Below are 15,388 nucleotides of genomic sequence, written 5' to 3'. Positions count from 1 at the left end.
TTTTTAGTATTTTTTATTTACAAATATGACAAAGGCTCATACACAAAAATGAAGGAAAATGTACAGTATGGTGGTTGAGTTGGTGCCGTAAATGTACATCCATAGCAGTGGTTTTTAAAAACATATAAAAGAAAACGAAATGGCAAAAGCAAAGCAAAATATCCATCACTTCAATCGTGCTAGTACTGTTTCCATTATTTTACCATCCTTGTGAAGCCTGGGCATTTCATGCCAACAGTTCTTCCCTGAGAACTCTTCTTTTCTATAAGTGTTTCTTTACAAAGTTTGAAATGCTTTTCTTTAACAACTTTGGACCACTGTTTTCTGAAGCACTGCCATAAGCTAAAAATGGGTACAATTTGTCAGTGGATTTAATGGGGATAGAATCTATAAGGAATTTGCCCATATAGATGTTATAAAATGAGATTTCCCATTTTTCTTGATCCAGTAACAAACCAATCACTGAATAAGACACATTTTGATTCTTTTCAATCTCTTTCTCACATGGACTGGAAAAAAATTTTCCTTGGCTGCTTTTGAGAGCCCACCACCCTTCCTGAAAGGACTTAACAACCTTTTTCTTTTGGAATTTGTCCCTTTCAGCCTTAGTCAGCACCCCCAGCTCCCAGTCCAACCTCTCTCCTACCTCCACCTCCCAGTAGTGTTTCCCAGCAGCATAACCTTCTTTCCCCACAAAAATCTGAATTCCCATAGCAGTTTCTTCTTTCCCTGGGGGCAGAGGTTGAAGGCTGGCTTTTTCTTTATCCCCACTGATGCTGATTTCTGGATGTTTATAATATGACTCCAAAGTGACAGGAACTATAAGGGAAGCAATCACAGGGAGAAAGGAAACAATGTTTAGTTCCGGAGCAGTAGATTCCTCAATCTGCTTTAGCAAACACATTTTATCTCATAGTTGACCAATTATAGTTATTTCACAATTTGGATATAGAAACTTAACTGGTTTGTCTATATAGAAATGCCAACACATTTGTGTAGGAGCTCAGTACAATAAGAAGACATGGCTGTAGAGGTGTTGTCATCACCCCTTCCCCTGGTTCAGAATGTTTTTGTTTTGTTTTTAATTTTACATTGTGCATCTGTTTTCTGCCCTGGGCTCTTTTGAGATAAATAAATGATACACCTGAGAAAGAGCTCCAGTGCTGACTTCTTTATACAGACAGCCACATGCAAAGTACAGTCCTAAAGAAATCTGTTAGCTCAGTTCCTCTCTGGTCTGTGTGCATGTCAGCTCTGCACTTTCATACAACTGGAGCAAGGTAGGATAGTTTTAGCAGCCCCGAAGTTGAATTCTGATTACCTCAGACTGAATTAAAACTATGAAAGCACAAATTGAATTAATCCATTGCTACTGTGATGTTTTCATATGAAAAAGGACCACAAGTGAAAAGTCACAGAGTGATGACATTTGAGTCATGTGTGCACAGCCATGCATTAGGCCTAATTAGGACAGTTTCCTTACCTGCGTGTTGCTGAGCTCTTCTAACCTCTACAAGCAGAAGAGAAAATTTATCAATCATAGAGAACAGGGAAACATCTATGAAACAAGTGAACAACCCAGAATTTTTCAGAATTGAATAAAGTGATTTAGACCCAATTAACATACTAGAAAACAATACTTCAGCACAGAACAATCATTGCCTCATCAAAAGCCATCTGCCTTACCCAGCTCATTGGAGAGTTGACCTGAAGTGAAAGAATATTCCAATTAGTGATATCATTGTCAAAATATATGGGGTTGTGCATCATGACAAACTTAGTCCACATCCTCAACTTATATTTATAGCATTATTATTCCAAGACTACCCCTAAAGCATCCTAGGAACCGCAGTTTGTTAAGGATGCTGAAAGCTGTTAGGAGATGCCTTATAGAGCTACAGTTCCCACGGTGGTTTAACCATCAATCCTCTGGAAAGTGCAGCTCTGTGAGGGGAATTAATAATAATAATAATAATAATAATAATAATAATAATAATAATAATATATTTATACCCCGCCCATCTGGCTGAATTTCCCCAGCCACTCTGGGCGGCTCCCAATCAAGTGTTAAAAACAATAAAGCATTAAACATGTAAAACTTTCCTAAACAGGGCTGCCTTCTGATGTCTTTTAAAAATAGGATAGCTGCTTATTTCTTTGACATCTGATGGGAGGGCATCCCACTACTGAGAAGGCCCTCTGTCTGGTTCCCTGTAACCTCACTTCTCGCAATGAGGGAACTGTTGGTTTAAAGCAGAGTCCTGTGCCCAGCGGAAGGATGAGGAGTACGTGCTGCATACTCTATATTGCTTTATTTATAGTTCAAAGCTGGTATATTACAGAAAGACATCTTGCCTCTGCCGGAGCAGAAAAAATGCATCCTCTCTCCTCGACAGCTCGGAGAGAATCACACAGTGAAAAACAGGAAACCAGTGTACGTCACATCCAGCCTCCCTTTCCCGTGAGAAACTCCAACAGTACAGACTGTGGTATGTAAACACCTGTCTCATGACAAGCCCTTTCGCTGCACAGTGAAGGAAAGCAGAAACCAACATCCTCCCCCTTTCTGTGAACATCACTGGGCAGCGTGTTCGTACAATATCAGTACAAACCCAACTTCTGCACATAGGTACAGTGTTGATCCCTTGATACAATCTTGGACAATACATCAGCAGGAATTTCATTACCTGGCATATAGGACACCGTTACGAGTCCCTTCTGAATACATTCCCTAGCATGCTGCAACTTTAATTGCAAGTGCTTCGTGCTTTGCTTACGACCTTCAGACTTCAGCAAAGCCAAACATGCTTTGTTGTCCTGGTAAACCTGGATTGGACATTTGACAGGAATTTTCATATCTTTGCACAATTGTACTAACCATTCACAATCCTGAAGTGAATAAGACAGTGCATTCAGTTCAGCTTCACAAGTACTTAAGCTAACTGTTGTTTGCTTCTTGCATCACCAGTCAAACAGACCCTGATTGTACATGTAGCAAACTCCAGACGTACTTTTCCTGTCTGTATTGTCACTTCCAAAACTTGCATCTGCAAATATTTCAAGACCACCAGACTTCTGATTGTTAAGTCTCAGTCTGTAATGCATAGTGCCTTTCAAATACCGCGCTATGCGTTTCAGAGCTTTCCAATCCTTGACACTAGGATTGTTGACTTGTCTGCTTAGCAAATTACAGCTAACAGCAATGTCTGGTCTTGAACATCTGGCAATGAAGTTTAGCTTGCCTAGCACACTTCTGTACAGTGTAGTGTCAGAAAATGCTTCTTCAGTGTCATCTACCTGATAACCTGTTGTCATCGGTGTGTCTACAGGGTTAGCATCCATCAGGTTTAGTTTGCTTAACACATCAGTAATTTTCCGTGATTGGTGTACTAGAATGTTACCATCTTGATCTTTCTCTATTTCCAGAGATAGGTAGTTGTTTACCTCACCAAGATCTTTCATGTCAAAGTGCTCTTTCAGTTGAGCTAGGGCGTTATTGTACATTGCGACATCTTTCCAAAAGAATAATAAATCATCAACATAAAACAAACAGTACAGTTTCTTTTGCCCCTCCTCTTTGACAAATACACATGGATCAGCTTTCCCTTGCTGAAAACCTAGAGAAAACAATACTTCAGTGAGTTTTGTGTGCCAACACCGTGCACTTTGTTTGAGACCATAAAGGGATTTCTTCAGAGCACAAACAAATCCCTGTTTTACCTGTACGCCATCAGGTGGAAGCATATAAAGTGATTCATCCAGAGATCCGTACAGAAAAGCTGTATTAATATCATGGTGGCTAATGTGTAGATTTTCCTCTGCAGCTAGCTTGAGCATAAGCCTAATGCTCTCATATCTCACTGTGGGTGAGTAGGTCTCGTGATAGTCTTCACCTGGTACCTGTGCAAAACCTCTGGCTACTAATCTGGCTTTGTGTCTGACTATCTTGCCATTTTGATCTGTCTTCGCTTTGAAGACCCATTTGCTTCCAAGCAGTTTCATTCCTGGAACTACTGGAACTAGTTCCCATGTTTTGTTCCTTTCTAAGGAATCAAGCTCAGCCTTCATGGCATTTAACCATGGCCCAGCTTCCTTTGAATCCAAACCCTGGATTTCTTGGAAACTTGAAGGTTCAAATACCTTCTTGGAGCTTTTAACAGCTGTTACTGCTATCGTAGCAAACTCATCAGCAAATCTCTTTGGAGGTTTGCCTTTTGTGGCTCTCTGTGACCTACGAATTAGCCTTAAGTCTTCAACACTCTCCTCTTCCTTCTTAGGAGAAAAACGACCTATTGTGAACAATGGTTCCTCCAATTCCTGATCAGAGCTTTCAGAGGGTCGCATAGAGGCTTTCGCACTCTTGAAATCCTCTGAATCACCCGATTCAGTTTCAGATTCAGACTCAGAACCTTCATCAGTGGGTTGTTGTGGTTGCTTTTGACTATCCTCAGTCTCATCACCGTCATCAGGATAACATTGGAAAATTCCCACATTCTCCCCCCACTTTGCATTGTACTCAACACTTCTCGTGAGCTTAATTGTCTTAGAGTCAGTCATCATTATTCTGTAAGACCCTTTCTGATAACCTAGAAAGATACCATGCAATCCACGCTTGTCTAACTTGGAGTTTTGTGGTGAGTGAACCCACATGTCAGAACCAAAAATCTTCATGTGTTTGATGTATGGCTTCTTGCCAAACATCTTCTCATAGGGGGTACAACCAATCGCTGAAGATAACCTGCGATTATAACTGTAAACAAAACACGAGAGAGCTTCGGCCCAATAACTCTCTGGAAGATTGGCATCATGCAGCAAGGTTTTCAACCCTTGAAGCAATGTCTGATTTGCCCGTTCCGCAAGTCCATTCTGCCATGGCGAGCGAGGACTAGACAAATCGTGTTGAATTCCTTTCTCAGTCAGAAAAGCTTCAAACTGCTGAGAAGTGAATTCTCCCCCGCGATCACTGAAAAGAGTCTTTATCTTCTTACCATGCACATTTTCCAACCAAGCACAGAATTCCTTGAACCTAGGAAAAGCCTCTGATTTCTGCTTGAGATTGTACACAAAAATATATCTAGAAAATGCATCAATGAGAACCATGAAGTACCTATTTCCACCCAAAGAGGGCACTAGTGGTCCAACCAAATCAGCATGAACAACCTGGTATGGTTCCGTAGCTTGCCTACTAGACACCTTACCTTTCGCAGCCATTTTCACCTTGTTTGCTGCGCATGCTTTGCACTTCATGTGGTACCTGCAGGGTTTAATAGTCATACCTTCAACCAAGGCAGGCATTTTAGATACTGCCTCAAAATGCAAATGACCAAATTTTCGGTGAAAATCATGAATACATTCTGCATGCAAACTTTTGTTAGAACCTGCAATGCAACAAGTGTCATCCTTTTCAACATCATCATAATACAAAACAAACAAACGATCAACATATTCAGCATGCAATACATAATCATTTTTCTTTGTGATGATGCACTTCTTGTTCTTGAAGGACACGTCAATGTTCCGCTCATTCAGCTGTCCAACGCTGAGCAGATTATGTTTGGCGTCTGGCACATATAGCACATTCTGTATCGATAAGTCCAAACTGTGAAGAACAACAGTTCCGTAGCCTTTACTGGGAATAGTGTGGTCATCCGCCTGGTGAATCGCACCTTCCTGCGGTGTAAAAGACACAAACAGTCTCTTATCGTTGCACATGTGGTGAGTTGCCGCTGAATCAACAACGAAGAAAGATCTAGACATCTTCTGGACTTCTGCAACCTTTGGAGTGAAGCGTGAAACCATAGCCTTGTGCTGCGTTGTCCTAGACACCGGACCTTTGCCTTTGCCTCGGCCTTTTCCACGCGATGAGCTTTCGCTGCGCTGCTCTGTCTTGGCCCTGGGATATCTGCATTCCCTCTTCATATGGCCTAGACGTCCACACGAGTAGCATTTCACTGCCTTCAAAGCTTTGGCGCCATCTGGTGGTTCCACTGCACTATGGGATGACGTCTGTGAAGACTCCCCCTTGCCCATGCAGCTAGCACCCCGGCGATCTGCTTCATTCAATATCACGGCAGTTACATAGTCCACTGTCAGCTGAGCGGTTGGCTTCACAGCAATCTGGGTTGCAACAGACTCCCAACCTGAACCCAAAGATTGTAGTATCATGAAAGAATACACAGCCTCTGGAAAGTTGAGTCCTCTCTGTTGCAGCTCATGTCTCAGATTTTGCATCTCCATCAGATGTAAACGCACATCTCCACCTTCAGCAAGAGCCATATTATGCAGCTTGTTAAAGTAAAACATAGTGGATCCAGCTTCTGTCCTTAAGTGAGCCTCTCTCAAAGCGTCCCAAATTTCTCTGGCTGAGGTCTTATCACGCAATAGACAGAGCTCTTCTGGGGATACTATCAATGTAAGAGTTCCCCTTGCTTTGGAATCTTTAGCTTCCCATGCATCTGTAACTGGAACTGGGGGGGGGGGTGTCTGTAATCACCTCAAACAAACCCTCTTTCCGCAGAATTGCCTCTGCATACAGAATCCAGTCGGCATAGTTTTTCTTGTTGAGCTTAGGAATCCCACAAGCATCCTGAAGGGCCATCATGACTCTGGCATTAGCCTTCAGCGTCATATATGCTGCTTTAAATCCTGCTGCGTCACTGCTGCAGCTGCTTTATTCCAAAAGCGCACTTAAAAGTTACTTTCGATTTCCCCAGCATAGTGACTTGTGCCTGGGAGCCTTTTGCCTGTTCCCGGCAAAACGGCTTTAAAGGTTCAAAGTCCAGCCATAAAGCAATTAACTAGAAGCTGGCAGGCTGCCCGGAGCAGTAGCACATACCTCATCAATCACTTTTACGCGCAGAGCAGATTCCGTTCCGATCTGTCCCTCTGCATTCCGATCCTTTGCCGGCACTCCGATTTGACTTCTGGAGCCCATAACCACGTGTTGGTTTAAAGCAGAGTCCTGTGCCCAGCGGAAGGATGAGGAGTACGTGCTGCATACTCTATATTGCTTTATTTATAGTTCAAAGCTGGTATATTACAGAAAGACATCTTGCCTCTGCCGGAGCAGAAAAAATGCATCCTCTCTCCTCGACAGCTCGGAGAGAATCACACAGTGAAAAACAGGAAACCAGTGTACGTCACATCCAGCCTCCCTTTCCCGTGAGAAACTCCAACAGTACAGACTGTGGTATGTAAACACCTGTCTCGTGACAAGCCCTTTCGCTGCACAGTGAAGGAAAGCAGAAACCAACAGGAACTGCCAGAAGACCCTTGGCGCTGGACCTCAGTGTCCGGGCTGAACGATGGGGGTGGAGACGCTCCTTCAGGTATACAGGACCGAGACCGTTTAGGGCTTTAAAGGAATAGTGGTTGTGTGTGTTTCCTCACAACTCCCAGCACCCTTAACAAATAACAGTTCCAAGAAGCTTTGGGGAAAGCTACTACTGATAAAGTGGTATAATATTTTTATAAAATTTATGGTGCAGATGTGACCTTGGTCACACTTAGGTCCTATTGAAATTAAAGTAAGAAATTAGTCATGGTGACCTATTTGTCCCATTGATTTAAAGGTGGACTAAGTGCAAGTAACTTAATCTGGAGCCAACCTAAGAAAAATATATTGCAGGGTAAACTCATAATACTATTATATATTTGGAATTCTATATAGTACTAACTATACATGAAATAAATTCTGATCCAAATTGCAAAATACAGTACTTTCTCCTACCAAAATGCATGTCACCATCCTACTCCTTCCCTGTTAATTCAATCCCTAATCCCTGACTCCAAATCCATACATCACATTTTGTCTCACCAAAACGTTCTTCCAATTCACGAACACCTATAAAAGAATGACTTGAATTAGAACAATGAAGAGTTAAGAAAATAAACGAGAAGAAGTGAATTACTAAGAGGTGAGGCCAAGCTACACAACTGAAAACCCATATAGGTCATACGTTGCTTTCAGTGTATGCAAGATGCAAAACCCAGTGCTGCTCCCCATGACCCCCCCATGACCCCTTGTTCCTTGCCACTGCCAGGCATCCACCCCTCGTGCTCACTACTGCTAGCTGTTCATCTCCTCCTTCCCTACTGCAGCCATGTCCCTCCTATGTATATCATGAAAACTTTTATTATTACATATAAACTTTTATGATAATGAGTTATTTCACTGCCCCAAGAACAATGAATGATTCATCAGTACAACATCCAGTAAAGTTATTTATTTAGCAGTCAATAGGTGAGCCTGTTCCCCATGCTCTTTATTCTACTAGGAACATGGATTTGTTTATTTCATTTTCTATTTTTTAAATAATATTTATTATTTATTATTATTTATTTATAAATTTATTATTTTTATTTTCTATTTTGAAAATAAGTTTTATTAATTTTAAATTTTTATTAAAGATTTTCTTGGGTTATAAAAGTAGGTACATTGTCTCTATTTTCAGCTCGTAGACTCATTTTGAAATGTATATCCAACCCTTCCTCCCAAATGCCTATCTGGAGATCGGGAAGAGAGAGGAAACCCCAAGGGCTCTCTCAGCGCCAACCCAAGTCTGCTGCTGGCCTTTGGTTGTGTATCAAGCAGCTGGTAAGAATGGCTCACATAAGTGCAGGAAAGAAGCTTGCAGTTTATCAAAGACTACAGGCACTTTGTGGCTAGTTGTTCATTCAAAGGATACTCACTTGCTTGTCCTGTGCGTTTCTCAGTTTCTACAACAATAAATGAAAAAGTGTAAATCTTAGCACACATGTACCCAGCTTTTCATTCAGTTCCTGGGATACTTGGTTTAATTTGAACAGAACACTAGCCTGAAGCAGCCCATCCTCCATTCATTGTAATTTTATAGCCTCTGTCCTCCTTTTACAATTGTGCAGATTACCTTCCTATGGATACCTGTATGATGTGTGCTATTTTCATAATAAAGTCTGCTCTCAAAACCACACAGGGAAGCAAATTCCTTTTAATTTAGCTTGTGCCCAGCACAAAAAGAACCCTATACAGTGGTACCTGGGGTTACATAAGCTTCAGGTTACAGACTCCGCTAACCCAGAAATATTACCTCGGGATAAGAACTTTGCTTCAGGATGAGAACAGAAATTGTGCAGCGGCAGCAGGAGGCCCCATTAGCTAAGGTGGTGCTTCTGGTTAAGAACAGTTTCAGGTTAAGAACAGACCTCCATACAGCCCAACTCCAAGTTGTCAGCATTATGGAATTTGAAATGCCTCTTGCAGTTGTCAATATGAACATGGTTCCAGGAGTAAAACTTCATAGCAGTACGAAATGCCTAGACAGTAGGTGAATCAATGAACCTATACTGCAGAAATATGATATGATACGATAATCTTTATTGTCATTGTCCCATACAGAACAACGAAATTGAAAAAATCTGCATCAGACATTCAAAAACCAACAAGCTTTCTATCCCAGTTGGGCTTTTGAAATCTTGGAAGGATAGAAGAAATCCCGCCAATATAAAAAAAGGGAGCTTGAAAAAAGGAAAACAATTTCATCTTACCTATTGCTTCAATTACATGATTTTGGTCTGAAAAGAGTGATAACAAAATGTTAGTCATACACACTCTATACATACATGTAAGTATGATTAATCAAGGATTTACTTATAGCTAAAGGGGTACCTTTGGTGGGGAGAGTCCCTACTCTGCCTGTTAGCTACTACTGCTAACACAACTACTATTAATAATACAAGTTATGGTATATAAAGCATTAGCTCAGGGGCATAGGAAGGGGGGCGGAGGGGGCGGACCGCCCCGGATGCCACTCTGGGAGGGGTGACAAGATGGCCCCTGCCTCCCCCCAGCTGTAGAGCAGTCGAGGGTGTGTGCAGTCCATATGGGCGCCACTCGCGCAGCATCCGTACAGGCTGCCACTCTTGCGTGCCGTCCATAAGGGATGCTGCTCACGCGGCAGCCTGTACAGACTGCACATGTGTGGCATCCCATACGGTCACTGCACATGCACAGTCCATACAGGCTGCGCCGCCCCGGTTGCCGGAGAGGGGTCCTCCGTCACTGCATTAGCTTGACAAGGTATCTTGAGGATGTGACAGGATTATTCCTTCCTTGCTCAACCCAACCTCTGCTTTGAATAGTTTCAGTCACCAGGGCTACTGTATGACCATCCAGTCATATAGCTATTCCAGCACATTAAGTTTTTCCAGGTAATAAGAGCACATTATTTATTTAATAAAAAAATTCTGGGGCTCACTCTTTAATTGTGGTTAAAATTTTGCTATTTTTCTCCTGCTCCTCTTTACTGGGCTTTTAAAAAAGTGTTACTGTTAGTCAGCCTGAAAACAATACTGATAGGGGGAGGCATATGCTAAAAATATAAACAATTATGGAACACTACTATAGAAGAAGTGAATCTCTCTTAGAGGCATTTACCAGCTTGTACTTCATTCTTCTGTTTTTCTGCAGAAAACAAGATACATTGCAACATTATTCATTTATTTACTGAACATTATATGCTGCACTGTATCTGTTTAGAAAGATTCGTAGACCACAATCATAAAGCTTTTAAAGTGATGCACACACTGAAACTATTGGTAAAACACAGCTAAACTCAGTTAAAACCCACAAGATTGATTACAAAGTATACAGAAGATAAATATCACTGAAATAGAGCATAGATAACTATGTAAATATATATCTGTGGAGACTTGCTGAAATAAAGAAGTTTGTGGCACCTGCAAAAGTGTAAGTTCTGTGGACTGAAACATTCAAATTGGCATGTAAAGTGTTTCCAAATTGTTAATGGCTTTACATACTAATAGTAATACCTTGAACTTGGCTTAGTAACAAAGTTGCAGCCAGTATTGCAGCATTCTGCCCTCACTGCAGTTTCCAGATCAACCACAAGAGAAGTCCTGCATAGACTGAATTACTAGGGTCTTGGCATTTCCAATGACTGAACTCTTGTGGTCAAGCGATCACAGTTCAGGAATAATTTTAGTTGTAGCACCTGCCCAAGGTGATAAAAGGCACTCCTAGCCACCAAGGTCACCACGGATTCAAGTGGCAATATTTAAGCTAGGTGTCATCTTCAGGAATGGAAAGCATGCTTATCTCTAAAACAACCAGAAATGATGGATTTCCCCACTTCTTGGTTGTATCTAACAAATACATCAAAGTAGACTCACTGTAAACAATGGTCTTATTTCAGTTGAGTCTACTGATCTCAGCAGGTATACTATGTCTGAGAATGACTTCATTTTCTGGACCCTCCAAGTGTCCCTATTTTCCAGGGGCATCCCTAATTTAGAGAAGCCTTCTCAGTTTCTGATTTGAGTCTGAAAGAATGTCCTGCTTTTCCTTAGGATGTCCTTATTTTCACTGGAGAAATATTAGAGGGTATGGAGTTGTTTGACTCCCAAGCTGTCCAAAGGCAATCCTGTACAGTATAGGGAAGTTTGTTTTTTTAAAAAAAGTTTAATGTTTTATTGTGCTTTTATATATGGTGGAAGCTGCCCAGAGTACCTGGGGCAACCAGTGGGGTATAAATAGATAAATAATCATTATGGAATGGGACGTCCCTCTTTTCATCAGAGAAATGTTAGAGGGTATGATCCATATTTTAATTGTCTATCACTTAGAGACAATTAGCCCTTCATCAGAAGATCAGATAGCAAAAGTGTGAATATAATTCACAGAACATATGAATACAATTTTAAATCAACAAATAAACATTTAGAAAGGCAAATGAAACCCCAGAAACGCTAAATCAGAGAATATTCTATGGTTAGCAATAGATGAATAATAAGTCTTGATCCTCTGTAGAGGTGGAATTTGCTTTCATCCAAGGAAAAAAAATGGACTTGCCAAGGAATTTGATTAGGATCCTTTATACCTTTCCCAATAACATTGTAGTGAACTCCCTGTCCCTCAGTGGCGTAGCGTGGGTTGTCAGCACCCGGGGCAAGGCAAGTAATTTGCGCCCCCTAACCCGTGGATTTGCCTAACCCCCAGATGTTGCGCCCGGTGCAGCCGGCCCCCCCTGCACCCCCCACGCTACGCCACTGCTGTCCCTTACATAAATGATATGTATAAAATATGTCATTGTCAATTACTCACCACATTCAGATAGCTTCTGATAACTCTCTGAAACAAAGTATAGCAGATGATAGAAATCAGATAGTTTATAACCATATTTAGGATGAGGGGGGAGAATCACAAATGAATGCCACTGATTATTCTTGCCAAGGACTCTTGAGTTTGAACCTGAGGATATCAGCATGTGTCACTGCCAGATGGTAGGAAGTTTCTTGATTAGTGAAGCCTGATATAGGTCCCTGGAGTCTGGCCTTTACCATGTCAACAGCACCTTCAGCTGTTGTGCCTTAGTCTGTGGGTCATGCCCTTAAACAGGACAAGTAAATTCTACTTTATTTCCATGACCTGCCAATAGCAATGGATAGATCTACAAATTTTGGTTTCTCTCCATTTTTCATTTTTAATCTTAAATTTAGTTTGCCATGATTCTGCATTTTTTCTTCATGAAAATTCACCAACATTTTAGTCCTTATTTCTCCTAATACACACATTTTTGAAGGCAATTTCCTTTAATATGATGCATTATTTTCACTAAAATATGCATTTTTTGTGTACACTTTCCACTAATATACTGTATTTTTCGCTCCATAAGGCGCACCTGACAAAAAGACGCACCTAGTTTTTAGAGGAGGAAAACAAGAAAAAAATATTCTGAACAAAACAGTGGATGTATGGTTTTTGTGGTTCATGCTGTGGCCACAGACATGTGATCTGACGGTGAGTTTGGGGTAGCCCAATGCAAAAATCCTGAGAGTCCATGTGGATCCGTGCTTTGTAACCACATTTTTGCACCACTGCGGCCCCAGGCAACAGTGGATGCATGATTTTTTTGGTGCTGGCTGTAGCCATGGACATGCTATGTGATATGATGGTGAACTTGGGGTGACCCAATGCAAAAATCCTGAGGATCCATGTGGATCCGTGCTTTGTAACCACGTTTTAAGTGGGGAGGGAAGGAAAAACACTGAAGGGACAAGGAGCATGCGTGGGGGGTGGAGAAGGAGGCGGCTAACAACGCAGGAGAGGGGTTTAAGCACTGAAGGGACAAGGAGCATGTTGGGGTGTGTGGAGAAGGAGGCTGCTAACAACGCAGGAGAGTGGTTTATGGGGAGGGAAGGAAAAACACTGAAGGGACAAGGAGCATGTGTGGGGTGTGTGGAGAAGGAGCTTTTCAGCTCGCTGAGCCGGGGAGGGAGAGAGGGAAAGAGAGCATGGTTGCTTTAAAGGAGCAAACCAGACAGGAGCTGCTTACACCTATGTAAGTGGCTCCTCTCCTCTCCTGCTTTGCTCCTTTAAAGCAAGCAGGCTCTCCTTCTCTCCCAACTCCCCGGCTCAGCGAGCTGAAAAGCTTTGCTGCTATTCAGCCAGCTGAGTGGGGAGCAAAGGAGGGAAAGAGAGCACGCACACTTTAAAGCAGCCAACTGGACAGTAGCCGCTTACACCCATGTAAGCAGCTCCTCTCCCGCTTGGCTGCTTCAAAGCGAGCCATGGAGGAGGGAAGGAAGGGGAACCATGGAACCTCTGCTCGCAACTGCAGCAGATTCCTCTGCCATCCGTAGGCATTCACTCCATAAGACGCACAGCCATTTCCCCTTACTTTTTAGGAGGGAAAAAAGTGTGTCCTAGGGAGCGAAAAATATGGTATTTCTGGTTGAGAAAATGAATTACAAAATTCAATAAATTGGCATTTTGGTTTCCATCTTGGTTTGCTAACTCCAAAGCAGGTAGATCCACATTAAAATGTAAACCACATTGAATTTCCCAACTATCTGTTGGGGAAGTGACTCTGACTGCCTGAAGCAGCTTTTAAACTATGCTCATTTTAGCAGTTTAAGGAGCAATTACTGGCTGTAGTAAATATGCACTGATGTAACTGGTATGTATTTTTTTCTCTATACCCAAGAACACACCACTCATTTTTATAAACATAGGTACAAACAGAAATTTTCTGTAACAGTTCACATCTACAGTTTAATGAGATTATGAAAATGGCAGATTTAATACTTACGTCTGACTTTGTACCCAGCACCAACAAGAAGGCAGATGAAAAGCAACAGAATGATTAGGAAGGGTGCTAGCCAAGGGGAAGTGGCAGGATAAAGGGCACCTGAAACACACATTAAAATCTCAGTTACAGCAAAACTAACCAAACCAGAGTCTGATTTTGCCACTCTCCTGCACTGCCCCAAACTCCCCTGAACTTCCCATTTTGGGAGGAATTGGCAGAACTGAGCTGAAGTTGTGCCAATGGGGGGAGGGTGGCTTCAGCTGTGACCTGCCTGTCTCTCTGGTGAATAGTGGATACGGGAACCAGAAGACACTTTAGCCGTTACCCCAGATGATAACTGATGAAATGCTGCTGAGCAGAACTACAGTTGTAGATAATCTGGATAATCCATTCAAAGAGCCTGGTGTACTTCAGAGGCATCAAAATGGAATAAATTTCCCAAACCTCTCTCTTCTTATAGTACTTGTACTGAAAACACATTGAAAGCATTTAACCTCTTGGCACTTTTGCTTCACTCCTACTCACCAGAGATAAGGATTCTCGATTCACTCTCCATTTCTAGCAATTCGTTGATGATTTTGCAAGAGACTTCATGGTCAACTCCTGAGTCTGTTATGATGGAACTGGAAACAGTGAAGTTCCCTGCCTTGGTCTCTGTGATTGTAGTGTCTGACTGTTTACTTCGGACTTTCCCTTCACTGACCAGCCAGAAAGCCTTGGGCTTTGGGTACCAACCGTTGGAGCTGCAGGTGAGGCTAATCCCCCAGCCTTTATAACCCACCAAGGCAATGGTGGGCTCGGTTCCTTTTGCTGCACAAGAAGAACACCACATATTAATTTTCCATTGCTCCAAGTATCATAAAACCTGTCTAGAGTTTCTGCACTCTGACCAAATACCAGGAATGATGCATTATTACAGTCAGTTCTTACAGTACACATTTTGTGACAAGCTACTGTTCAAAATTCCATTTTTGTGTCTACTGTATTGTCAAGCTACAGGACGATTGGTGCTGTCAGTACTGCTCATGGCAGTGAAGAGATGGAGAAGTCTGAATGAATGAGTTACTGACCTGGGTTATACAGTTTTAGGTTTGACAACTTGTATTTTTGAAAATCTATGCTTAATATGGCCCACAGCACCTGGCGATGTCCCTGCCTTCTCAGACTTGCTCAAGAAGAACACCCAGGAGTTAGGTGTAGGTGGTGGAGGCAGCAAGGCTTGGCTGCTGCTGCTTTTCTTCATGTGCTCCTCTCTCTTCTGCAGCCATGCATCTTGTGCCAAGTGTCCATGCATACTCTTA

At 42.1% G+C, this 15,388-nt stretch overlaps 1 protein-coding gene across 1 annotated transcript in view; it reads right to left on the bottom strand.

The window, feature by feature from the left end:
• The window catches only part of LOC310691973 (butyrophilin subfamily 3 member A2-like), a 64,746-nt gene continuing 49,358 nt past the window's right edge, over positions 1-15,388 (bottom strand). Inside the window, exons 5-12 of the mRNA XM_083472303.1 lie at positions 14,613-14,897; positions 14,088-14,186; positions 12,101-12,127; positions 10,415-10,441; positions 9,526-9,552; positions 8,692-8,718; positions 1,484-1,510; positions 1-819 (exon numbers count right to left, since the gene is read on the bottom strand). Coding sequence (XP_083328429.1) covers positions 263-819; positions 1,484-1,510; positions 8,692-8,718; positions 9,526-9,552; positions 10,415-10,441; positions 12,101-12,127; positions 14,088-14,186; positions 14,613-14,897 — 1,076 coding nt within the window. The 3' untranslated portion in view covers positions 1-262. The remainder of the gene's footprint in view (positions 820-1,483; positions 1,511-8,691; positions 8,719-9,525; positions 9,553-10,414; positions 10,442-12,100; positions 12,128-14,087; positions 14,187-14,612; positions 14,898-15,388) is intronic.

Source organism: Podarcis liolepis (genome assembly GCF_965112155.1).
Source record: "Podarcis liolepis genome assembly, chromosome: 13".
Lineage (NCBI taxonomy): Eukaryota > Metazoa > Chordata > Lepidosauria > Squamata > Lacertidae > Podarcis > Podarcis liolepis.
Note: the sequence above shows the minus strand (reverse complement) of the source record. Positions and strands in the feature narration are given on the sequence as shown.